This window comes from Erithacus rubecula (genome assembly GCF_903797595.1).
Source record: "Erithacus rubecula genome assembly, chromosome: 4".
Classification (NCBI taxonomy): Eukaryota; Metazoa; Chordata; class Aves; order Passeriformes; family Muscicapidae; genus Erithacus; species Erithacus rubecula.
The window spans coordinates 21,200,916-21,228,491 of record NC_136686.1 but is presented as its reverse complement, the minus strand read 5'-3'; the positions used below and the strand labels follow the sequence as shown (position 1 = coordinate 21,228,491).

The following is a 27,576-nucleotide window of genomic DNA, read 5'->3' as shown; positions in this document are numbered from 1 at the left end:
TGGTGGTTCATTTTCTCTTTAGGAGAAGTAGAGCACAGTGTACTCAAATACAAGTTCTTCTGTTCTTTTAGGAAATTATGAAAGAATATCACTTTGCTACCCTTGCATTCACAGCAGTCATTTTCTCTAATGAACTTCTGCTTTACACCTTAGGACAATCTTGTATTTATCTTTATCGTGTAAGATTAATGTTTTTTTCATCCATTCTGCTGTTTCAATAGGAAAAAAAAAACACATGGAAAAATCTCAAATACAGTATTCTATAGATAAGCAGCATTACATCTTCTATTTTCTGTAAAATTAATTGTTTGACTTTACAAAAAAAGCCACCCCTTATTCTCTTGCAAGTGGTGACTGCACTAAAAAACTCAAAAAAAGGTTCTCATTCTCTGCTGTAAAGAAATGGGAAAGAAATACATAATGCAAAAAGTCACATAAATGTACAGTGCAATGCAAGCCTTAGCAGTCAAAAGACAGTTTCCAAGTAATGAGCTAAGAATATTATTATCTACATTCATGTCTCACCTTGAATAATTTCATTCTCACATATTTCAGTAGCAAACATGTCAACATTTTGAAGCAATTCTAAAACCTAAACTGCTGTACATACCTTCACTCAAGTAGCCACATCTCCTGCTTCATAACTTCACTATTGCATTTGTGAACTATACAGTGCGTGCTCAGTCTTCACTCTGATCTTTTTCTAGTTTTAGCTTGGTTGTCTTGACACAAACAAGTCCTTGATAAAATAAAACCCACTATAGAACTATGTGAAACATTCAATCCTGATAGTAAAAATAAAGAAATAACTATTGAAAGGATGGTTTTATATCTCCAGATACAGCTAGGGGCAAAGCATGTTCATCAGTTTTTTGTAAAAAAATCTGGATAGCTGCCTGTTGCTTGGATGAAGAACATTCACTGCATACTTGTTCCTCCCACAGACCCCAAGGATGCAAACGGGTACTATGTATATTGTATCATTTTCAACTGGGTTCTAACCCAGAGATATGAATAAAATGCTGTTCATTACACAAAGGGAAAAAGAAGGGGAGGAAGGGGATGGATTAGTTACACAACTCAGAAAGCTGCATTTTTGCATTATTCTTTTTGAGATAAAGCCTGAAGAGGCACATTTTCCAAGAAAATAGAGTCAGGGTGAGAGAAACGGAAGGACCCAGGGTACTCAGTTTGTTGTCGTAATGGCTCCAAATCCCTGCAAAATTTCCTTTCACTTCGAATTCTTTATTCAGTATTATACCCACACACATGGTCACATTCTGACAGAATTGATAGATCTAATATTCTGATGCAAATATAATATTTTGATTCTTCTGTATTAGAGAATAAGATGCCAAATCCCCTGAAAATGATGGCAGTACTCCTTTGGGTAAGAGTAGACTTAGAGTCTACTTAAGAGTAGATATGATCTTATTCCAAATAAGGCATCCAATATGAATTAACTTTTACTTTGCAGAAGTTACCCTATGATATTTCCATCAAAAATGGATAAAATATAATTATAACATCTCTAAAGTCTTCATACCAGAACTTAAATCCGAACTGAACCACAAGTCTTAATTCAGGCCCGTATTTCCATAGGTATTCCTTTCCAAGTATAAATACCATATTCACTTCTTTGACCCTCCTTTTTTTTTCCCCTTCTTGTGTGTTACTGAGAGGAAGCTTAGTAACTTTAATCCCTTACCTTTTTCATTTCCATTTGCATATTGTGGAGGCTTGTTTTTGTCAATGCTGTTGAAGCTCTGACTTCTCCGATTTAAATTGGAAGCTCCCTGGACTTTGGTACTGCTGCCTGCAGCTGGCACCCTTGAGGGTCCTGGAAGCCTGGAATGGTGAGAAAATCAGTAAGAAACCAGTGAGAAATCTGTTAATTATATGTCATTAATAATGCAACATATAGTGGAGACAGTGTGCAAATATCAGATCACAATTTTAAACCAACTAAACCCAATGAATTCAGGAAGCAACAACAAACAGGAAGATTCAAATTAGTTAGACTCCACAAATGAAAATTAAAGCTTATCCTTATGCACACAAAAAGAAAAAAAGATGCTTTCTAGAGTCACAAGACATGTAAGAAGATGCTTTGCATTTGCCATTAACATTGCTAAAACAGATTCACCCTAACAAATATTAAAGTGCAATATGAACCTTTATTAATGTCACTTTTGGAGAGGAAATACTAAATAAATAGATTAGAAAGCACAGCAATACATAATTGAGAAATATTTTGTATCTCTTACTCTATTACATTTTTCACAGTTGTGTTTAGCGTAAAAGCTGCCTTTTTAGTTATCTTCTTCAGTTATTTTTCAGAGGGCTGTTGGCTAAAATACTTCCAACTTTTAATTTTTAAATGAAAAGATTGAAAGTACTTATTTTATCTAGATGATACAGATGTATTTAGACTATGCAGTTCATTTCTTAGTATTTGCTGCCACCATCTGAACCCTTACTATGTGGTTATGCTAAGGAAAAAATGTAGATTCTTGTTGTTTCTGGCATGTGCAAGCCTGCATCTTTTTCAATTTGTTTTATGCTGTAAGATTCCTTAATGCAAGCCTAGTTCAAACTTTCTGCAGCACCTGTGTGGGTACCCCAAATTTTTTCAAGTTTTGTTATTTCTTAGACAAAACTAATTGCTCAAATCAGTCATAGGCTTTTACCATAGAAGAGCATCTCTTCTGTTTCTTGCTTATTGGAATGATTTTAGTAATGGCAGTGCAAATTATACAAGAGTTATCAAATTCTGTTAGTTTTACTGTATTATAAAAAAACAGCATTAGAAGGAAGGAAAAAAAAAAATCACATTACGAAGAAGTACAAAGCATTTAATTTTTTCCAAAGTTTTTTCTTTGTTTGATCCACTGGGATAACAGAAATGTTCAAATAATTTTACTTTCATTTGTAAACATATGTAAACAATTCCATATTCTCTTCTTTACCAGTTTAAACCTCAGAGAACTAATCCACTGGTAATTTTCATGGCTCATTCTGGCCACCAGCCTGCCCTGCTAGTCTCTGTGCTGAACCCAGAGCAGACTGTCTCTGCTCTGCAGCTGTACACATGCTAACCTTTACCATGACCCATGAATTCAAGTGATCTTCTGCTCCCTGAAGAATGAACTAAAACAAACTGAAAAATCCATTTGCTCCTTCTCATTACCCTAATTTGACAGGCAGTAAGAGCCCTGAGACCATTTGTCAAAGGTAATGACAAAAGCAATGAAAAGGCATGTGCAACACTAGAAATTAATCTGTTCTGTTAAAATACAAAATAGTTCTGCATATATTCTGTATGCCAGAATTCAAGAACTTGTCACAAACAGCACATTATGCATTAGGTCATTTTCTCTACACACTTTCCAGTTTACCTCATTTGCTGACTTTCTTAATTGAATTCAGGTTTTACATTGCTCTTGCAGAATCATGTTAAGCAGCTAAGGAAATGCAAAGAGTATAACAAGTAAGGGACAAGTCACATACCTCTGAACAGGCTTCGGAAACACTGCCACAGATTTAAAGTATTAGACAATAAGACTGTTAACTTTGACATGTTGAATGTGGACAAGACAGGAGCATCAGCAATAAGGAAAATGAAGACCTATAAATGCAGGTGCAAAGCAACTGGACCGTGGTATAGCTCATTTCAAGCTATCACCAGCAACTCACATTGTGTTAGTGTTCTAAACTGCAAAATGCAATCTTTATTGTAGATTATGCAATTCAGAGTTCATTAGTCTCACCAATGAACTGTACAACAAAGGTATAATTAATGAACACATTAATTACCCTCCCACCCCCCTAAAAAAAAAAAAAAAAAAAAAAAAAAAAAAAAGAAGCTAGAAACAGAGTAAGCTTTTAGACCTCAGCTTCTTTCTTCCACAATCTGGCTTGTAGATTTTAGTGCTCATGGAAATGACAGACTAAAAGTACTGACAAAATCTGAAACAAGTCAGCTCCTACACACAGTTCTGTCAAATTCACTGCCATAACAAAGCCTCTCATTCATGGGGACTGTGTGCAGGCTACTCTTGATGGAGCAGAAGTCTCGGAAGTCATGCTTTTATTCTGCTCTATTTTGCTTCTGTGTAAACTTGACTCTGTGAACTCAAACTTTCAGGTGGGTTTGCTGTATATGCAAAACATCTAGTGAGAACTGGGGTGGACTCCCAGACTTCTTTTCACTCATGACTAAATTCAGGAATTGAGCCAGAAAGTACAGAGCACTAAAATCACCAACTAATCTTTCACATCCAATATTTTACATGCAGAATACAAAGATGCAGGATACATAACAACCAGAAATATTGCTAATATATAGTACAAATCAGCCAATTGGCCAAAAGCCAATTAATACAAGGCTTTTCTGTGGCAAAGCTCATCATTCCAAAGCTTGCACACATAACAAAAATTGCACATTGTTTAGTGTCTGCTTAAGTCCAAAGGATAAAATATCAGTGGGCATATACTTGCTTGAATATCACTAACAAGCAATAAATTAGAGATATTTAACTGACCTAGAAGCCTTTTTTTGACTGGTTGCAATTCCACTGTGATTAGACTGAGTTGCATATCTGGCTGTGAGACTGTATGAGAAGAAACAGAGAAATTGAATTAAAGAATTTCTTTGAATATGTACAGAAAGAACACACTTACCAGCAAACGATGAGTTAATGAATGCAGATTGAACATGGATAGAAAAGGCAAATTAACTGGCAACAATAAGAAACAATGTAAACATGAAGATTTTATGAGATGCAATGAACAGGTTATAAAATAATGGATATTGTTATAAAATGTCTCATTTGCTAGAAATTATCTTATGAATAGAAAAAGTGAGCAAATTTCCACAATGACTGAATTCCTGAAGTATAGCTCAATTCACAGAGAATGTGAACTTTAAAACATTGTGGGTTTTGTTGTTTGTTTTTTTTTTTCTCTGTGAAAAGCACTAAGCACAAATACACTCCTACTGGTCTCTCCACCAACCTGACTGCATTCACAGTAGGGCTCTAAGGAACAAATCTGATATACCAAATTCAACGTGGACTCAGAAATAATTCCTGCTAAAGCAAGGTGACCCTCCTGACAGTAGAGCTATATGGAAGAACCACCCTGTCACAAATTTTATTACTGTTACACTCAGGTCATGTATATGATGACCCAGGTAGTGAATCAGAGGCTGAATTAAGAAAGTCCTGGCATGTGCTTAGACTCCCTGTGAAATTCCATGGGAAAATGCACCTTTGTCTATTAAGGCATCCAAGTAGCATTTCTGCAACAGAAAACTTGCTATGCTACAGGGCTAAAATTTTTGACACCCAACAATTTGGCATTATTAGACAGCAAATTATTTCCTCTAATCTTTTAGACATTTGCATAGGGGATATGTCAAATGTATGGCCTAGGTACAGCTTTCTGTCAGGTAATTTCAGTTTCCACAGACAGGTGCATCCTTTGAGATGCACACAGTCCAAGGCTGTAGACAGGTGCCTAAGCCAGGTGCAATCACAACATCAAATTCCTTGAATTATTAAGGCAGACATGGACAACTAGGTAAGCAAAAACTCTGATAGTCACAGATGTCTTGTTTCTCAGTTCTGCATCTTCCAGCAATTCTTGTGAGTAGCAGCAGAAACCACAGTGCTCTAGTCCCAGCTTTATAGACTGCCAGCACTTTTTAGAAACACCTGGTGGTGTTGAGTCTACCAGAACAGTGTTAAGCAATTTCTGCCAGTCCACTGAAGCAGCCAGACCTGAGTGTAAACCGGGTGGGAAAAGCTGTCAGGTAAGAAAGGTATTCCCTTCCTTAGCACTGCAGTGCTAAAAGGCACAAAACAAGACACAATGTGAGACTAAAATGGGATGAGAGATTATTGCTACTTTACTAAATTAAACCCCAACAAAGGTTCAGAGCTGCCTCTGATCCTGCCAATTAAAAATGGCATATTTGCTATCATGAATATAAAAGAAAGAAGAGCACTTTAGTCTTAAGAGGGCAAAAAGGAATAATTCAATAAGAAAAGCAGCATTCAATTCTCTGACATATATATTGAGATTAATGCTGAAAAATTGCTTTATTATATAACCATAGCTTATGTGGATATTGTAATGTATAATATCACTTATAATAATATAATACATTACTTATAATAATACCAAAACAATTTCCTAATAATTACACTTTATGGATTTCTGTCTATCTAATTTTTAGTACAATGAATTTATATTTAACTTACAGCTATATTTCTTAAAAATGTCTGGACTCATGATGCAAATGTGATAAAAGTGGTTTTGCTGAATTTGCTACACTTGTGTCTGGTATAATAGCCCAACTTTTGATGAGCTCTCATGTTTTTTTCTCCAACATATTTAAATTGAAGGAACCTAGAAATTAATAGCTGGTTATCTGCATTGACTAAAATAAGAGATTTGTGAGAAAAATTGTCAAATAAAACCATAATGCGTTTATGCTGTAAAAGGTGAAATGACACACAGTATAATCAAGACAGAAAGTCAGATGGGAAAAAAGAGTGAGTAGGTTGCAGTGCCTCAGTGTATCATAGCATTTCTACCTCAAACAACACATTCCAAAGTAAACTGAAAGATAAAACCTCTTAATCTCAGTACTGATAAACTAGCCCACACACTTTTAATAGCAATAAATACATAAAATACCTATCTGATAATGCTTGCTAGAATGCTTCCCTTCTGTGCCTGTTACTTGAGACTCCATCCACTAGCAAATTCATGAAACTTCAGCCTATGACCACCTTCAAGCTTTCCAGCTTTCCAGCTTTCCAGACAGGCTTGACAGGCACTGATGAAAGTGTCAATGTCAGCAAAACATGATTTGTAAAGCATGATTTCCACTGTGACTGAGTAAATTTATTTTCCAAAGTAATGTGAGAAAAGAAAGGCAAAAGGAGAATTTAACAACTCATAAAGCATGTGCATCAAGTTCCTAATGACTTTAGGTTTTCCTTGTCAATTAGCTCTGGATGTGATGAGCCCGTGAAAGCTTTGCATGGATGCTTTTCCCAGTTGCTGGATTCACTTTTATGAATGTGAACTGCAATGCTATTTCAGACTAGGCTTGCCTATCCACTCTTTTAAATTTATAAACAAGTATTTACCTATTTCCCTCTATCCTACCAGATAATTTTCTGTGGATATAATGTGTCAGTCTGGAAAATAAACTTGTTTTGTTTAAAAGTTATTTCTAACACTTACAAATCCACACCACATTATAGTATGTATGTGTCTGCAATAAAGTAGTAAATGGATCTTAACATATCAGACAGTACCAGTTTAATGCTACAGCATTCAGGACAAGGAAGGATCTACTCCAGAAGGCTAGAAAGGGGTTTTGAAGGCCTCTGGTTCTCAGCTGTCTACAACAAAGACCCTTTCCACTGTCATAATACTCATATCAGCAATCATCTACACCATGTACACAGGACCAGATATCATGCTTAGCTCTCCTCTTCCAAATAATATGTGAAGTGAAGCAAATGCTGCCCAAAACAGTAAAATGGTATATAGGCCACTGATACCAAATCCTTAGAAATAATCTGGACTCTGCAAAAATAATAAGGACTTTGTCTTCCAGATGGAAGACATCAATATTTTGACTTACAACCAAGGAAATATTAGTCAACGCATCAGACATGAAATGGTGACAACTGGAAAACTTCTTTTGCTGTGATGGAATGGAATAAACATCCTGCGACAGCCCAGAAAGGCAGCTCAGCACAGAGGTAGCTGAGACAGCATTGAGGAGAAAGGACAGTGCTGCTGCTGAGCCCGAGGTGCTGATGGAGAACACCTTGTCTGTACTGTCCTGGCTGGCTGCAGGAACCTGGTGCATGGTGCCATGTGGCTGTGCAGCACAGTCAGCTGCCCTGGGGACCATGTGCCATGTGCCATCAGGATGGGGAACTGGTAGAGTGTTCATTTGCAGGCATGACACAGCTAGAAAATGGTCCTAAAAGGTGTAGAGGAGACTAGGAAATCAATACATTAAATGACTTTATGTGGCACTTAGGGACAGGTTTTAATGGTACACTTCCCTGTGCCAGGTTAGCACTTGGACTTGATAAACTTAGAGGTCTTTTCCAACATAAATCATTCTATGCTTTTATGAAGAAGGAAGGCAACAGACTGACACTGAGCTAAACTACCAGAAACTCTATCTTGCATACAGTATGTCAGAAAAAAAGCAGGTCCTTAAAAGTGGGTGAACACATAAAGCTGAAGGATGAAGTTTCTATAAACCTGAAAAGAGCATGAATCAAGCTAAAAATATTTTAACCTTTGTCTTCAAAAAGTAACCCATGCAGTGACACCCTGAATATCATATACTTTTTATTAAGTCTTCCAAAAGATCAAAAGGATCATGTTACATCACACTGTCATTTTCCTGTAATGTTAAGAGTCACTTGGTGGTTCTAAAATGCAGCTATGCACTATGTTAAAATTACAAGAAGGCAAGGGGTTTTGTAGTATATAATCAAACTCTTTCTTCCTTACTGGCATACTTGAATTTTAATATGCTGTTGATAAGTGCATTTAGTCTCTAGTGTGAGAGCTGTTCAAGACTTTTTTATTAGAACAATTATCTGAAAAATGACTAGTTTAAAAAGAATGCTTTTTCAATGTAAAAATATGCCTAGAAGGCATCAGTTGCCCTGTGCACATTTTTTTCTTTTAAATATTATTTTTTTTACTTAAGTAAGCTATTTGGCTGCTCATCATCCTACTGGTTGAAAAGCACAAGAGGTAACATTCTATAATATACTTGACTTCAAATTCCAAGTGTGCCTGGGAGGATTCCACAGGAAACAAAAATTTCCAAGCCCTCACCATACCAAACAGTTTGGGCAGGTAGAAAATCCCTGTTCTCCCAAATGTATTTTGAAGGAACACTGAGGAAGAAACCAAAAAAAACTTGATTTTCTAGACAAACAATATTTTTCAGACATTTCTTTTCCATTTTTAGCCCAGCCTTGGTGCATGTATCTATATATTGACATATATTTATACCTATGCATATTTATTTATTTATAAATAAACATTTAACATTCATATAAAAGTTATTTATGAATGTATATTTTATAGATAGATGTATATTCTCTGTATATATCTACCACATAAATACTTTATTTTTTTTTTTTTCATTCACAAGAGGAGATTTCTATGGCTCAGGCAGTTCTAGCTCATACCCTGTCATCTGTTCTAAATTATTTGGACATTTCTCCTTTCTGCTCTTCAAACTTCTGGCATCTTATTCAGGCAGTCTGTCTCCAAATGATTTATGCTTTAAAATTATGTTTTCAGTGTTTTCCTATTGTTCATAACTCCTAAACCAAAATGCAGACAACCAAAATTTGCATCAATATTTATGTTCCTGCAGAATACAGAGACTTTATAGTGACCATAGCTTTCCTGCTTTGGTCCCATTATTGCAGTATAGGTAGTATAGGTATTTTGTGGAATTTAATGAAGGAATACATGAATCACAACATCAAAGAAGCAAACTGGCTATCTAGCAGAAGTGTGTGTTGTGGTTTAGGACACTGTGCTACTTAGCTGCTGCTCTTAACCTGTAGCACACCCAAAATACCATCTTTTAAACCTTACTATTTTTCTCTGAATGAATTGGATAAGTGGGTAACAGTGTGCTGCCAGAATAAGTATCAGGCCCTAAGGGACCAATTGTGCCATTTTATGACCTTATCTCCATACCATTTATGATCTTATACTAGAACAAAATTATATCAGAGTATCTGCAGAGAATCATCTGCCAACCATTCTACTTCACAGTTTAATACAATAAAACTGTAATAAAGTTTTGTCCTAGAGGGAATGGAAATGGAGGCGACAGAAATGCTGATGCTTTCACTTCTTCAAATCTATGCTAATTATCTCTTAAATCTTTGCACAGATTTTCAGAAAGTCCACATATGTAGCACAGACTAATATATGGTTGGGATTGCTATAAACCTGCCTCAGTCAAAAAATTAACACATGGTTAACTGTTTCTATTAACAGCAGTAAAATATGTTTGTAAGCATTTTGTTTGGTCTCCCCATTGACTTTAAAATGGCAAAGTGCTTTGTAATATAAAGAAAATACAAAGGATTCTACCACCAGTTCAGTTAACTTCCTGTATTTTCAAAACACAAGTAAATCCTTGTAACTCTAGTGAATTATAAAAATAAACCCCCTTTTTTTTTTCCACTTCTATTTAATTGATTTTCCACAGGCAATGATTGCCAAACATCCCTACCTATGCTGCTTCATAATTTATATGGATTTTTATTTTGGATTTCTTTTTTTGGTAAATGAAGAGAGAAAGTCATCTCCTGAGCAGCATCCAACTATAATGTTATTCCATTAACTGACACCTGCAAAACCACAATATGTAGAATATAAAATTTGTTGCAAAATCTGAGAGAATAGTAAGAAATAGCAGATTATAAAAAGGCCTGACAGAAGCAAAGAAAGTAACAGTACAAACATAAAAGAACATTTTGCTTGAAAATAAGTAAAAAAAGAATCATTTGAAAAAAAGAAAAAAATAACAAAGACCATGCTAATTTAATATGGCTACCTTTGCATTTTACATGTGTTGAAATTCTATTTGTCGTATACAAATAATTATAAGCAACCTCTAATGTTGACAAGACATCAGAATTAAATTGATGGCAGGTCTGGGAAAGTAATAATTGCATGGACATTTGCACCAGATTTCATTTTCAGAGAATGAGAATATCTAATGAATCTCAGTAGAGAGAGTGAGGGTAGAGCTACAAAGAATGTCTGAAGGAAAAATATCTTCATTATAAAGCTTCTATTCCTTCAAAAGGAAATATATAAAAGATTGGATTCAAGTGCTACAAGAATGAATGGAACAATTCCCATTAAATTCTACATGATCTGGATTAGCACCAATCAAAATTATGGCCAAAATGCATCAAAACTGCCATATAAAAAGTAATGAGTGGCAAGGGTGACACAGGCCAGACAATGAGAATATCTAAAATGGACAAAATTAAAATTGCCACTAAACTGGTTTAAAACACTCTTTTAAAAACTGTAAGAACAGATAATGAAAAAAGATGACAGTTGTATTTTGAACTGCAAACAGCAGAAGAGGCAGGGAAAATATTGTTCTTGAGAAAGGCAATTTATAAACAGAAGAAAACAGGGTAACTGCATTTCACAGGTTCCTAAAGAAAGTGCTCAGACAGACATCAGGTACTTTGCCAGGTCAAAAAACTGTGTGCAACAAACAAGGGGAGGCACCAATCAGTAAAGGACAGGTTTGAAGGATCCAACCCACAGAAATATGTAAGAAGGTAAAATACACAAGCAGTTTATGAAGGATTAGTAGTGAAATGGTCAAATAGGGGATGAACAGTTTAAAAAAATCTGAAATGCTCTTAAGAGACCAAAAATGCTTTTTCATTTACAGTTTTTATTTTCTCTCTAGACATGCTATTGTCTGCTAGAGTGGTGTACTATAACTATAGAAAAAACATTTATTTTAGAACCTGAATATCACTTTGAAACACCCTTTTCCCAATTATTTTAAGCTTAAGATATGTTATTAGACATCTTCTTAGAGAGGATGGGTTACATGGAAGAAGTATATGAAAAATAAATTCTTACAACTGCTTTGTTCTCTTTTCTGTGTGAAGGTTATTAGGCAAGTTAGCCATTTGCCACTGAGACACACTAAATGATTTATTTACTTGGGCTTCAGGACAAATATGATGAAAGAACTTCCTTTCTGAAGTTTCTGTGATTTGGAACCTTGAGGGCTGTAATGACTGCATCTTTGGGCAATAGAACAAGATGGGACCATAGCTGATTTGCAAGGTAAAATAAAAGGTTAAAATAAAATTAAATACCCAAGGGCCATTTAGAGGTCAGCTTCCTTCAGATCCTGGAACAATCACATTAAGCAACTTATTCTACATTATCTTCCAGACATACAAAAATACTTCAGATTAGATTAATAGCACTTTGTTTGCTTAGACTCTTACTACCAAACATAGAACAGAAAGAAGAAATAAATATTTTCCTAATTTTTCTTCTCTTCAGAGTCAGTCATTTGATAATGATTCCACAGTGGGAAAAGCAGGAACTACCTACATTTTTCTCTTTACCAAAACTAAGTGACTAGCAATGGGAAGACCTAAGGACAGCAAAGGGACTTGTTTCATCACTTTCCTATATATTAACCAAGAAATCCACACAACTGTGTACACCTTCAATTTTCCAGCCTATGTCAGTGCAATGCACTTGGTGTAGACTGCTGTAGCCATATTTTAAACCTTCAGAATATTTAAATGAAGGCCTTTTTCTAAGCACAGTGATGTAATCAAGATTGCTATGCAGATTGCCACTATTCTGCCATGTATCTATTTCAATTCATAATCATAACCACTACATTTTCATTACTGTATTTCACACAGCACAAGCTCTGTGTCCAATATGCTTAATTTCCTCCCTAGTACTTCTGAGCAGCTGGCAACATGAAACCCTGTTCCTTGCAGTAGTTATATATGCAACTTCCTGTAGAAATCAGCTACCTAACTTTGTTTATATGCCCAGGAAAACCAGGGTGGACTTTTAATTTAGCAAATTTAACCAAATCCATCTGGACCTCAAGCTGTGCTCATCATTCCTGTATGTGATAAAACAGTGTGTCCATCTAGGGGAATTTTTTTGACAGCTTACTGAAACTAGTTTCTGCCTAATCTGTAGATGAGACAGAACTTCTTTCATCCACATGTGTTTTCTCTTAGTGTCTGGGTGGTTGAAAGATCATCACCACAGATGTATTGCTCCAATAATGTAATGCACTACCAAAGCGAAGCATAAAAATATAATGTAGCCATTGTTGTCATCTATCTGCACTGAAAGATATAAATAAGGCCACCAGCACTGTATTTTTAAAAATAAATCTCAGAGCTGCAATAAAGTAATAAGGAAAGAGTGAAGTGCCAACTTCATATTTTGAAATATTAAATTCCCCCCATTAGTCATGGAAGAATATAGGAAATTTTAGGGTAAAAAGAAATCAGAAATCACATCTAAAACTATTCTTTGCCTTTGGTTACAATTTATTAACCACAGATTTTTCACTAATAGTCTAACAATTTCAGAGCTTTTATAATTACGGGTACAAAACCATGACCTTTCATAAAGAAAGTATGCTTATTGCAAGGCAATTTCACTTATCATGAATCAACTTCCTTCCTTCCTTTAATACTTAACTTGAAATGTTGCTGTTGGCCATAGGACTAGATAGGCCAATGATACTCTTTCACAAGAAGAATCTTGCTTGACTTCTGTATGCACAGTTTTCACAATTCTGACGTTGGTCACAGACAGCTTACATGAGAATAGCAATGTCAGAATATTGCCACACTGACCAATTTTGGATAACTTTGTAAGGAGCCTGTGAAAGGAGATTCATTATCCTCCCATGCTAACTTTGCACTTAGGAAAGAGAGGCTCCTCCATAAACTGATTTAATTGCATTCTTGGTCTGTAATGTCTCCTAGACACATGAGGACAACTAGCCTCCTGAAATTAGTCTCCATTTCTGCACAAAACAGATCCATCCAGTCTTGTGATGTTCTGATTAGAACTTCCCCCCGGGGAGGTTTACCTTACCCTGTTTGTTCACCTTAGCAAAACAACCTGTGTATGAAACCTGTAGAGTCCTAATATAACTTGGTGCCTGATTCAGCTTTTGTTAACAAAGGGTTCAGACACTTCCAATTAGCTTGTCTTCAGTGGCACAGGGAAGCTTGCAGACACAGCAATGACCACAGACATTGCTCATTACTGACACCACAGCCTGGAAATGGGGATGAGTACTGTCACCACCACCACCACCATCATCACTATCATCACCAAGAGTACCAATCTTTTAAATTAGAATGAGATGCTAGCCCTACACATAAAAAGACAAAACTTTCATGGTCTTCAGCAGGGCTTGAATACTACCACCTCTGTAATTTGATCATCTTCAGTGTGACTTCTTAGAGGCATTTCCCTTTCCCCATAATCTGTATTTCTCTTGGAAAAGTGAAGGGCATCACTTTCTCATATTTGTTTAATAAAGAAAATACTACAGCTTTTTACCTTAGGAAATAAAGTTGAAATTACACAAGATGCTTATTAGCTGGAAGCAATGAAGAAAATAACTTTTCGCGTAGAATATTCTAAGCTAAAATGACCTCAGTTATTAATTGAAACTAAGACATAGTTTCAAATACTTAAAGTACATGAAATGTAATTGATTATTGTAGATTAAAAAAAATCTATGAAGTCTATAAAAGTGCCTACCCATTTCAGTGTGTGCATTTTGCTTTTGCTTACATGTATGCACACATACAAGCACATGGATATCAAATGCACTTAAATGTACAGAGTGCATCAGAAAGACATCTTTATTCCTCACATGTCCAGCAAAATAAATATGTGTGGGTCTTCCCCAGTAAAATGAAATACCCATGGAGTAAGATGAAGATTTTTGCAATACCCTTTAAAATTTACTCAAATTAGATTTGAGGTGTTTTGCCATTATTGACAAAAGATTAATGTCCCATTCACTTGTTAGCAGCTACATTCATTATCTTCTGCTATAATAAGAAAATAATTTTTCTTGTTCCTTCCAAAAATCTGAAAGAACTATTTCTAGGTAATAAAAGACCACAGGTCATTTTAATAAAAATTACTCTCTGTTATGTGCATTTGCCAAATATTTTTTCCAAAATATACACCACAAGGGATTCTCTGCCTTAAGGCTTCTGCATACCAAACCTTTCCACAGTTATGTTACAAATGTTAGAAAAGAGAAAGAATCAAGAATTTTTAAAAACATACTCAGAACTCTAACACAGTAATAAAAAAAGGACATACATGTACAGTAAGTGTGTAGTAATAAACAGCTATAAAGATTAACAATCACTATGAAAGAATAAAACAGCTTGTTTTATCAGCACCACTTCAGAAAAATAAAATTACTCAATTTTTGATTGATAGCAGTTAGATTATTTATTGAGTTAATAATTTTATATGGACCGTGTGAAGAATCTAAATTAAAATACACTTCATACTTTCCAAAATTCTCCATACAGTGAAATGTGCAGGTTTCACTATCTGTATGAAACCACTTTTTGCCAAAAGTATCTAAAGGTCTCAAATGTCCCATTGAGCAGCCTTGTGAATCCTTCAGGACTCTCTAAGTCATGAGCTTCCCTCAGCTCAGTTATGTGGGTTGCTTTTGTAATTATTGCTGACATATCTGACATGAAAGCCATCATAGAAATCAGTTTGAGGAATCCTGTAAGCTACCTAACCACATTCCAGACAGCAAGAAGTGGGCAAGAGGCAAAATGAATCTCACTGAAATCATCTTTTCTTTTTTAATTAATATTTGGCTTCTTTCTAAAAATAAGCTTTTATTTACTCATTAGCACCTTTAAACTAGAAAGGTGTTTGGTAAATATTTTTAAATAATTTTTCAAATTATTTATTTTATTGGGAAAAATTAATTGAAGTAAATGACTGCTATTAAAAGAAGTGTTGGAAATTCCACCACAGACAATTCACATCAGTGTACATTAATATATGCCTATCTATTTGTGGAAAACTTGTTTTCACATGTAGTCATTTTTCTTAGGAAGGGAAGTATTATTTTATGCTAATTTCTTTATATTACTTCAAAACAGTGACAAATGAAAAAAAAAATTAGTTTTGAAAATAAATTTCATTTCTGTTTGTTTCTAAGTTTCAGGGCTCCTTGTTTTGCTAGCAGCTCATAGTACTAGATGAATTTAAGGTAGAAGATAGAAACTTTTCATAGAGGGGGTAGTTTTTTAGTAGGCACCTTTCTTTATCCTAAAAGACTTAAATTAAAAATTTTATGGATAGAAGAAACCATACTCCCTCAGGTAATACAGAATTTTATAGCAACAAGCATCAAACTTCTTTATATGTGAAAGCAAACAGAAAAAAAATCTTGCTTTAGTTTACAGATGAGAAATAAGAAAGATGGCAGCTTGGTCTAGCAAGATCTTGGTCCAGTAATTTTTTACACAGAAATATTTTACATCTGAAACCTAGTTATGAGCAGAAATTTAATTAAAGAATTAAATTATTTTAAACTCATAGATTAAAGGGAAAGGTCTAAAGCACACTGGTGGAGGTTGAGTTTTTTTTACATCAGCCTTAGATGTCACTCTACAAAATATAAATGTGGAGGATCTGGGACATGGAATAATTGTCTTTCTTCCTAATGAAGCATGATATAATATAACAAAAAAGAAGAGGAGAAGAAACTGCAGAAGGACCATGAGATCTCACGAAATTATAATGGAAAGCTTAATAAAAGATTCATCACCTCTTTGCCTACCACGTGCAATCACTGACATCCATACAGTAAAAACTTTCTGTACCTGGGCTTTTTTTGGACAAACCCTTGAAATAGTAAAAATTTATGAGGGAATGCTGTAATTTTATTTTTTTTTTTTGTTATTAAAAATTCACCGTGGGTAAATTTTAAAACCAGGAAATGTTTTAGTTATTTCATTAAATTTAAAACAAAAAACAGTAACCAAAGGTATTTACAGGAAACTGTCTAAGCTCTTAATTCCCCTGATTAAGGCAGTTAACACTTAATTCCTGAATAACAAGATGTTAGTCCCTCTCATGCAATATTAAATACCCTTCATTAAGCAGAAATTCAGCTTTGGAAAATGTTAAGAATGGTCAGACTCTTCTTGGACCCCACCATAATTTCCTAGATTACACATTAATAGTATATTTCACAGGAAAAACCTTCAAAGACATTAATTTTCAGCAGCAGAGAAAATAAAAGCAGTTTACTTCACAATGCCCCAGCCTAACACGTGTATCTCAATTTTTGCATCAAACGAAATAATTTAAATGGTATTGGCAACGCTTTTCTCCAAACACATTTTTAAAACATTTCTAGTTCCAAGATATAGACTTCTATCAGGTTTAAATGTTAAAGCTTTGTCAATTGAAGAAGAAATATGTGTATTATACATGTGAAAGTATAATTAATATATCAAAGTAGCTAAAACCAGAATCTCAGTGTATTAGTCTGATACTTTTAATCCAATCTAGATCATTAACTTACCACATTCTAGACATACAGTTGTCCAGTGAGTCCACAAAAATGTTTTAAGCAAAGATATAAAAAAATATCAAGTCCTAAACCCAACAAAGCAATAGACAGAACTCTTCATGAAGATCTCCAGTTGAGTTTTTTTAAACTTCCCCAATAAAATATATATTGTTAATACTCCTTCCATTCAAACAGATACTTTTGTTTCAAATTCAATCTTCTATAGTGGCCTTTAAACGACTAAAATATGTTTTCAGATGCAGTCTGAAAGCAATGTAATTCAGCAATTATTGAATTCTGATAAGTGCTTTGCTTTCTTAAAACTAAATAAAAAACTGGTTCCTTAAAAGGAACAACTAGATCAAGGCTATTTCTTCTCCCTTTTAAAAAACTTTCAAATAGAATTAGGCCATCTAAAAGCAGAATGTATGGGGATAAAAAGTGTTTATAACAAATTAAAGTACTAATTGTGCCTTTTCCCCATCAGTTTTGTTAATTATTGGAAATTGTTCATTTACATGTGGAATTGTGTATGGGAAGAAAACATGAAAATAACCAGTATACTAACCACAGAGTGTGCTAGCAGCCTCTTATTTTGCAATGGGCAGAAAAATCAATATTAAAGTAATATAAAGGCTTCCAATTAATTGAAATTGGAATTAAACCTAATTGGGAACATTCCCTGCTCTTGCTCTTAACTCTACTCCCAAGAAATGTGGGCTTCCTACCAAAAAACACATCAAAACCACTGTGTAAAAACTAAAAAAAAAATTGTCTAATTATTATACAAAATTTTAACTCTTTCAATCAGAAAAAAATAAAAAGCTTTTACATCTGAGAAAAATACATTTTTATCCTACCTTGACTGCATATCTTGGTGTGTTTTGGACTGGCTGATGTCAGCTGGAGTTGAAGGGACTTGCTGCTGGAGCTCCACCAGAGACTGGTAGTACTGCTGCTGCTGATGCTGCTGCTGTTTGTACCGAGACAAACTGAAAAACAGCCCTAAAATGGCTTTCAAATTTCCATTCCTTATTTCTATTAAAAAATAAAAAAAATAAGAAAGAGAAAAGGAAGTGAAAAACTTTGGTTTTAGATTTCAGTTTTGTAAAGGTCATACTAAAATATGTCTATATTCACCTATAGCTATACATGTTTATGTCATATCTCTTCATATGCTTGTAATATCAGAGACATTTTAGGTGCCACTGATAGTTTATTGTTTATTATAATTTTAGGGGTTTTATGTGTCTGTGTTGTAATAAACACCTATCTCTGCAATATCTTCATGATGACTGATTTGTATGGTCATAAAGAAGAGTATATCCAACCTAAAATATGACACATAACCTGAAATTAATATTCCTGTCTCAACAAAGTACAAATACTCTAATTAAAGCTCATTCAGAAAAATCTGACTTTTTTTTTGGTCTTAAATATGCATCCCTTCTAACCTCATGACCTTAAATTTCTAGTTTTGCTTTTGGGGTAAATTTTGTGCACATTGGTAATAAACAGTGAATTCTGGAAAAATCAAAAAGACTGTATGGTGATGGTTCTTCTTGGGGAGCACATACCCATTGATATAGATGTGCAGGAAACATGAGAGAAGAAAATAAATGGAAGGTTGCATTTTAAAAATGTGACTGTAATGCTCATGATTTTAACTTTCAAATGACATGATTTTATAGCATTGTATTTCATGCTGCTATTACTGATAATGAAGACAAAAACTAAGCTTTGATGTGGGCAAACAGCTACCTGAATACAATTCTAGTGAACCCTGGTGGCATCCCTATGTCTCCCATTAGTTTTTTAACTCTTGACCAGCCTGAGATGAAGATTTTACAAGGATGTTGTTATTCTTTGCTGATAAAGGATCTCAGTGTCAAAAAAGAGACCTCATAAGATTTTAATGAAATTATCTGCATCATGTAGGTCTGTTCATAACCTCATTATTAATTTTCTTTGGCACTAACCCCGTTGTGAAAGGTTTTTATTAGACCTATAGACTTGCAACCTGACATGTAATGCCACAACTATTCTGCCTTCCCTGAAAATCAAAATACTGTGCTGTATGTGCTGCACAGCTTTTTTATGCAAACTTTCAAGTTGAATTTATACAAAATTAATGTAATTTTCGTGTCTCTTAGACCATATTAATTTTCTTTTAAATAGGTGAAATATTAGATTAGGTGAAATGTTAATACATATCCTAAGGCCAGTAAACACTGGAGCTTTTATGCTTACAACCTGTTCTTCAAAAGTAAACCCAATCCTGGAGACTGGAATATACTTTTCAAAATGTGAATTTGTTGTAAGCAGCCATACTTATTTATCTCCCTTGGGAAGATGCTGCACGATCTTTGATTAGCAGTGAGACCACAACAGGTATGCAGAACTCTCTCAAAACAAGTACAATTTTTAGGCAGTTATGACATTTGCATTTATGCTGGTTTCAAGGAAGATCACTGTCGAGGAATACAGAAAAATGGTATTTAAAATTATCCTAAAAACACCCCTAAAAACCATGTAACTATCCATTTTAAGTGTCTCTGATTTGAGAAGACTGTTGGTAAATTACACCCATTTATTTTATTTATTTATTATCACTTTGCTTAATTTAATGCTTAAGAAGAATCCTTTGTTAAATCCCACTCAACATTTTTTAATTTAAGATTTTTGAGTTAATATATTACTATTTTTAGAGAAGGATGCTACCAGCAAAGTTTTCTTTCCTACTCTTAATAGAGTTAGAGTTTGAATATTTCTCACAAGCAAAAAATCCAGAAACTTCTAATGTCTACTAAACATACGCTCAGAAAATGAGATTGTTTTCCTTTGTAGTAACTAGATAATTATTTATCAGCTGGGCTCTCAAGCAAGCATTTGGCAGTCAGGATTTGAAAATTACTTTTTTTTTCCAGAGCTCTTTGCTCAATTGTCAAAATGAAGTCATAAACTGGTTGTGAAATCCTCAAAATTGTTAAGCTTATGGTTTATTGTTCCACAACCTTTCTGGCCATTAATAAATGATCCTATTGACAAGACACATTTACCAAAGCTTATTGCAAGAAACTCAATTTCTTCTCCCCCTAAAAATTGTACTGTTCAGGATTATACATAGTAAAAATGGTATATTTAAGGAAATCAAACCTCTGCAGTACTTTGAAGAATATCATTATGAAGATAATAGTGTTTTTGCTCCAGATTCATGACCAACTATGTAACAGCAGAATTAATTTTAATCTTACTTCAGCACTAAATGTTAAAATTCAGCTTTGAAGAATAATGAGCATTTTAAATCAGAGTCCTTGCATTTATTCTTATGTAGTAGTACTGCTTTTAGTAGTATATGATCTTAAGCTACACAATTGAAGTTTATGTCTACCCATATTATTTTCCAAGGCAAAACAAAAGTACGAATAAAGGCATTACAGAACACAGATTCTGATTTTAAAAAGTACAGAAAAAGTGTCATGTGCCATGTCAAGGTATTAAAGAATGATGAGTATCCTCGTAAAATAAATTCATGCTATTCACACATTTAATCCATATTTTATATGAAAGTCAAAACAGGCTGCTCTAGAATTTCCGTTTCTAAATATCTTTGAAGAGAATGACAGATTGAAAAATTCCAGTATTCTCTTGCAACAAGATATCTACAAGTATACACAAAGGTTCTCTTCTATCGCTAAAGTAGCTTTTCACAATTTGACAATCAAGGTGAAGAGATAGTACATCTCATGTCTGTGTTGCATGTTTAAAAATAGGTTCAGATGTTGAAAGATAGTAATTCTAAGTTAATATTAAAATGTTCTAGTGTTTAGCATTCCAATATTTTTTCTCCGTGAATCTTCCAGAATTCAACTGAAATTATCATCTCCGAAAAAAAAACCCAAACTTCTAGCTTTTAGTTGAGATATAAGCAAATTAAAAATACAGGGTTGTGTCTCTGGACCTGTTACCTTCAGGTGCCATAGAGGTCAAAGGGATTTTGAAGGTGCACAGCACCTTGCAGAACTGATTAATTTGCTACAGGACAAAGTCATATAGATTTTATTAATTCATTTGCCTCTTACATGAACAGGGCAATATTACATAATAGTTAAGCCAACTGGTATTTTTAATGCTTTAGTTTATTATATTTATTAATTTAGTTGCAACCATGTTAGGCAATCACTTACAGTGACTAATACAACAGAAATAACTGAAGCAGCAAAGCCATTCACTCTTTCACTTAACAAGAGACATCAAAGGAATACTGTAATTTTCAAACTCATCTGGACAGCATTACTACTAATAATAAATTTGCTGAAACAAATAATCTTCCCTGGGTTTATTCAACTGAGCAAGATTCTTTTGTTCTTGTTTGCTGTTTTGAAACAAATATATGAACAAGTGGAAAAAAATGTATGCTTGGGATGTTCTGCGCCTATCTAATATTGTGGAGGTAACATGAAAACATTAATACCATTGTAAAAACATTCTTTTAAAACATTGTCTCAAGCTTCATAAACATTGCATTTCTTGGTTCAATTTCAAGGGAAAATTAAAAGGAAACTCTCCCACTTGTTATCACTAATCTATATTTGCATGCTGTTCAAGACAGCTGGAGCTTGGTATTTAGGTGCAAGTGATTTCAGAAGAAAATCTTGTTATTTGTTCTGATTATTTGTTTCTCTTACCTTCTGCAGAAAGACCTTGAACATTTACGCCTCTGGCTGCCAGAAAGCTAAGGCAGACATCAACATTCTCAATCTGCAACATGAATAGAAATAACAAGCAGGATAAGGCTATGTGACAAAACATAGAAATGTTAGGAGAGGGGGGAAAAAAGTAAAACTGCCCAGGAATGAATACTTTACATTCATTGCATACTACAGCTCTTTACTAAAGTTTAGCAAGAATGATTATTGCTAATTGGGGAATCAAGATAAAGCTTTCATTGTCCTCTTTGGTACTTAAAAACAATTCACAAATGCCCAATCCAGAATGGCATGCTGGCAACTCAGCAACCCACCTAGTTAACATAAAACTGGATTTTGTATGCTACAAACAAGCAGCAGTGAAAGCACCCATAGAGAATTAGACACGGAGTATATGTCTAGAGATGTGAATGGCTGAGTTTACTAAAAAAATGTAAGCAAAAACCTTCAACTGTGTAAGCAAAGGTACTTGCTTGGGGTGATGAAGGATTCTGTGAAAATGGTATCACTCTCATAAGTGGTTGTTCCTCTAAATCTTTTCCTTCAAATCTTACAATAAATAAATTTATTTATTATTTATGCTCCTCAGAGGAGTTCTTCCTCAATAAAGAGCATGGTGCTGGCTTCTTCTGGTGATTTAGAAAAAAATTGCAGTTACAACAGAGAGTTTTATGTATAAAAATGTAGCCTAAATGTAGATCAATAAAAGGATAAGTTCTGCCTCTAAAATGAATAATCACAGACTGCTTTCATGTGTCTAACAGATGAGGGAGATGGGGTGTTCCAAAATGTTCTTGAGTCAACATCCTCAGCTGACTACCCAGTCTTTCCAGGACCTCTGAAATAATAATCAGCTATAAACATACAAATTACTATCTTTGTCTAGAAATATATTACTATGAAAACAGAAAAACAACGTATAGAGAGGTGTTTGATTTTAAAATACTTTTTTTGGTTGATTTCAAGGCTATTTGGACCACAAAAATAAAACAAAAATTTAACAATATATTTTAAATACCTATTATCATTGGAGAATATTTAAAATAAAGCAAAGAATATTCAACACTAAAAGTATAAAACTGTAGTAGCTCAGGTCCATGCAGTTATTTTATTTGAATGTCTATGTTTCACAATGTCTCACGTCAATGGTTTTCAACCATCAAAACATAAGGGGTAAATTAATTCCTGGAAAGAAAGCTACTTTCAGTATCTTTCTGATAGTAAAGATCCTAGGCAGTATCTTTCCCCAACTAGGAAAATCTTTGACTACTATCATCTTTCTATATTAGAGTTCTGACATTGTTCTCCAGAAGTGGTAGTAGCTAAAAGGATGTAAATATTCTTTTTACTCCTGATCCTAGAAATATGTATTAAGAGTCTACAGACTGTCTTGATCCATGGGTGTAAAAGTATAAATACCTGAAAAATATTTAGGTATGCTCTTCAAGAACAATAAAGGACAATACACTGCTAAACACATTTTAGAAGTCTTTTCAAACCTTGATTTCGAGGGCATGCAAACATTTACAATGAATGATAAACAATCTCTTTACTGAATCAATTACGGAAAGAAAACAAAACTCAAAGTCTGTAGTTAAACTATGACATTTACTAAAAAACTGGGGTCTACCATAAAGTTTTCATAAATCGGTTTGGTGGGTATCACCAATTTTCACAGATTAGAATGTGGAATATCCTTCCTAAAATCAATGGGATTACTGCAGCTCTGGCCCGGTGCAATCACTGCAGAAACGCAGACATTAACCACAAAAAATTCCAAATTGACTAGGCAATTTTGTTAAGTCATAGAAACATGACACAGCTAAATCAGTTGCAAACTGGCTGAGCTAAAATAGGAAGATCTGATTCTTCCTCACCTCCTCTTCCTCGCAGGTGAGGGTGCTGGGCTTCACCAGGCTCCGCGCACAGAACTCACCCCGCAAAAAGGCAAAGGGATTTCAGCCACCCCAGCTCCCCGTGCAGCCAGATTAGCCCAGGAGCCAGCAGAGGCCAGGGCGTGTTCCAGCCTGAGTAAATCGTGGCTTGGGAGAGGAAAGGGGAGGTGGGAAGGAGGGACAGGGAGGATGGTGCCACTCCTGGTGGCTGTGCAAGGCACTGGGCTGGCTCAGCCCTGACCTCCAGCTAAACCCCTGCATCACTTTAGAAAACAGTGAAGAGAATATTTCTACTCAACCTTTAAACAGTGTCAACTACATAGGAAAAACTTTGAATGGAAGTTTTTCTGCCCAGATAAATTGAAAATAAATGAAGATTTGTTAGGCTATTAGCTGTATAACCCATTGTGTCTGGACTTTTGGGAAATCCTGATCTATAATTTAGTACTGGAAGCCAAACAGAGAGAAAAAAATGGAAAAAATAAACTAGGAGAAATTAGTACAGTACATCATTAACAGCCATCTTCAAATAACTGGAACAATATTTCCTAACACATATTCTAGTTTAATCAAGTAATTTTTGATAATGAGCATGTCCCCTCTGCAGTAGTTCAGGAGACCACAGTTATAACAAAAACCTAACTAGTTCACTGGAGAATACTTAAGGCTTAATGTGAAAATATCTCAATATCTATCTGCAATACCGAAGATCCAGAAAATAATAAGCCTAATACCTAAACCTTCACATACATTTAGTGAAAAATATCCTATATAAAAAACACCTGGTTACTTTATGAGTTTACTTTTACAGCATGTGTCTTTGAAGTGATGTCTCAAACTCCCAGAAAAAAACGAATCATTGCAACTAACACCAATGACTCAGTATGCTGCAGAACTACAAAGCAAATTCTGTTTGGCTTCAGAGAAAGCCAAGAGAAGTGCAACAGAAGCCCTGAATCCAAAGTCACCCTTATGGTAGGGGTGTATGAAGCAATAGCAGTGGCCAAATTTCAGACAATACACTGGGGTTGCACTGTTAGCCTTATAATAAAGTCTTGTTTTGACTTGTGAATTGAGCAAGTTTGGTGTGGCAACTCACAGTCCCATAATACCCTGAAAATGTCAGAAAACAACTCTTGCAGTCAGTTTTCTGATAATAACTGCAGTTACTATACAACTTTCAGAAACTCTTAGGGGATTCAACAAGACATGCATTAATGTATTTTTGGGTTATTTTCACTTTCTTTCCACTCCAGTCTAGAAAATGTTAGCCTAAAACTTGTCCCATTTTCAAGCTCTTAGTGTGTCTCTAAATATTGCTTTAATTACCTACTTCTTGCCCTGGCAAACCACAGTTATTCTTTGAACTCAAACCCAAGCAGCCCCAAACACTTTTTCTTCAACCTCACACACAGATGAGAGTAATTTTGCAATTATAAAAGTTCCAAGAGATTTGAAGCAGCTTCCATTCCTCAGTACTGTTTCAATCAAGAGTGGTAGGAATTCCTGAAGTCCATGTTTATATAAGTAGTTATTCACTGGGATAAACTCCTAGAGCTGACACTGTGTGTAGAATTCTGCTGTTTATATACCAGCAGCTGAAGATTTTGTGCTGCAACACAACACAGACACCAGACAAATTTTGTACCTTATATTTGACCACAATTCTGTAGTGAATTTTGCCTGCAAAAAGAACTAATTTATAGCAGTGATTATATTTATCACTATAGTGAGTAGTATCATAAGAACTACAAGGTATTGTAGCAGAAGATGTCATTCATTATGGTACAGAATTCAGGATATACAAATTGACAACTAATTTTACATAACAAAACAGAGAGGAGTCTCAAATTTGTAAATTTGCTTGTACAGGTACATGTAGCAAAGATCATTCTGTTGTTCTTGATAAAGTTCTTCACCACTATCAATCCCTGATTTTTCTTTTGTTGCAAGGCTCTTATTTTATATCAAAGATTCCAAGGAGTGGAATAAATGCAGAACACTGAATAGCAGAACTTCAATATTAAAAACCTTAACAACTGTAAATAGGATAAGTTAACAATATAATAAACCTTCATTGTCATATAGAAATTTGCCACTTAGCTACTCAATTAACCATGTTGAAAGTCAAACAACCCTACATGAAATTGCTTTTCAGAGGTAACAAAAGTCTAATTCTGATAAGTAATCACCTCCTTATCAAAACTCAAGGATATTATGTCAAATTCTGAAATGTAACTCCAGCAGTGTGGGTAAATATACACTTGACTAAGATGATGATAATTTAGGAATTAATTTGTGGGCATCATTGGGTAGATAACACTATTTGATACTTTTAAATTTAAGCCTAATGGGTTATGCTTACAATATATTAAACTTTCTTCATAAATGTGATCCTTTCAATAGTATTCATACTCACAGCATCATAAAAAAGCACCTGGAATACTTAATACCAAAATATTAGTGATCTCCAATATATTTTTACACTGACATTTAAGGAGATACAGTTTACATGATGATGTACAAATAAACAGAAATCTCACAGCTCAGATAATATTAATAGATTAGGTGGCATGCTAAGAAGATATATTGGAGATATGTTGACACATGATATTGCATAGTTGTGGGTAATCTGTTTTTGAATGAAAGCCATTGGAAATTTATCGACAGAAATAAATCACTAAATCAGACTGGGGGAGTTGCATGTAGATAAACAGTAGTACTCAATACCCAGCTGACTTACAGGAAGAGCTCATTTGTGGGATGTACTCACCAGTGATTCAACACATAGAACATGTCTATTTATTCCTATTATTTTTGCTTTTGCCAAGATTAGTTTTCATCTCCTTTGTCTGAAAGACACTTTCTTCCCTTCAAAAATACATTTAATTGTGGGATGCTCAGAAGTCATGTAATTATGACTAACACAGCATTATGTTTCTCTGTGTGTATAAGAAGCTCAAAAAATATCTTGCTTTGACTAACTCCTTTTATTAAGTTTATGGCAATACAGCTTACAAGAATACATAGACAAGTTAGTTACAATTTGTCTACTTTGAGCTCGATTCTTCCTGAAAAATGGGACACCTTTATAAAAACAACAAATTATTATAACCATGTAGAGTTTCTATACATATATGCTCTTAAATACTCTTGTTTTGGCAGCAAAAGTAAAACAGTAATTTCTGTTAGCTCTACATTCAGCACTATCTTCCACAGTTCCATGTGTGTGTTTTGACATTCTGATTTGTGACGCAATTCCAGATAAAATTTGGCAAAGGATTTTCCCTGTAGAAGTTTTGTAATATTGCTGATGATTGATTAACAACATCCATGGAAATAGTGATCCACAGAAATCCAGAGAATCACATACATACTCACTTTCTAGAGAGCAGAAACTTTGCAAAACTCTTCAGTATCTGGTGCCCTTTTTTTTGAGATTGGTATTATGGTATGATACAGTATGTGTCATAAATATCTGTATTTCAAACACACTTTACCAGCATGTTTCTTCCTAAATGTCCCCAAAGTATTGAGGTGGGAGACATGCCTTTGAATCTTCCTCTTTCATGGATATTCATTACTAATACAATTTGTGGAGGATTTAAATGAATGCAGAATTAGAAAATGTATTATTGTTGTTACACATCTCCTCCTTCAAGTTCTGTAGTACAAATACAAACAAAATCAAATAAAATTCAGGCCTCTCAGGTGGCAACCTGGACTCCAAATATTTACGATTCATAGGTTGTATAAAATTATTTAA

The 27,576-nt window shown here is 34.5% G+C and overlaps 1 protein-coding gene across 6 annotated transcripts in view; it reads right to left on the bottom strand.

Moving 5' to 3' along the window:
• The window catches only part of NAV3 (neuron navigator 3), a 502,425-nt gene that overhangs the window by 133,139 nt on the left and 341,710 nt on the right, over positions 1-27,576 (bottom strand). For 5 of the 6 annotated variants that reach the window (XM_079304164.1, XM_079304162.1, XM_079304161.1 and 2 more), the window contains 4 exons: positions 21,895-21,967; positions 18,067-18,244; positions 4,545-4,613; positions 1,709-1,848 (listed from right to left, as the gene is read on the bottom strand). In XM_079304164.1, the coding sequence (XP_079160290.1) occupies positions 1,709-1,848; positions 4,545-4,613; positions 18,067-18,244; positions 21,895-21,967 (460 nt within the window). The remainder of the gene's footprint in view (positions 1-1,708; positions 1,849-4,544; positions 4,614-18,066; positions 18,245-21,894; positions 21,968-27,576) is intronic. The other variant, XM_079304165.1, reaches the window with a different exon arrangement.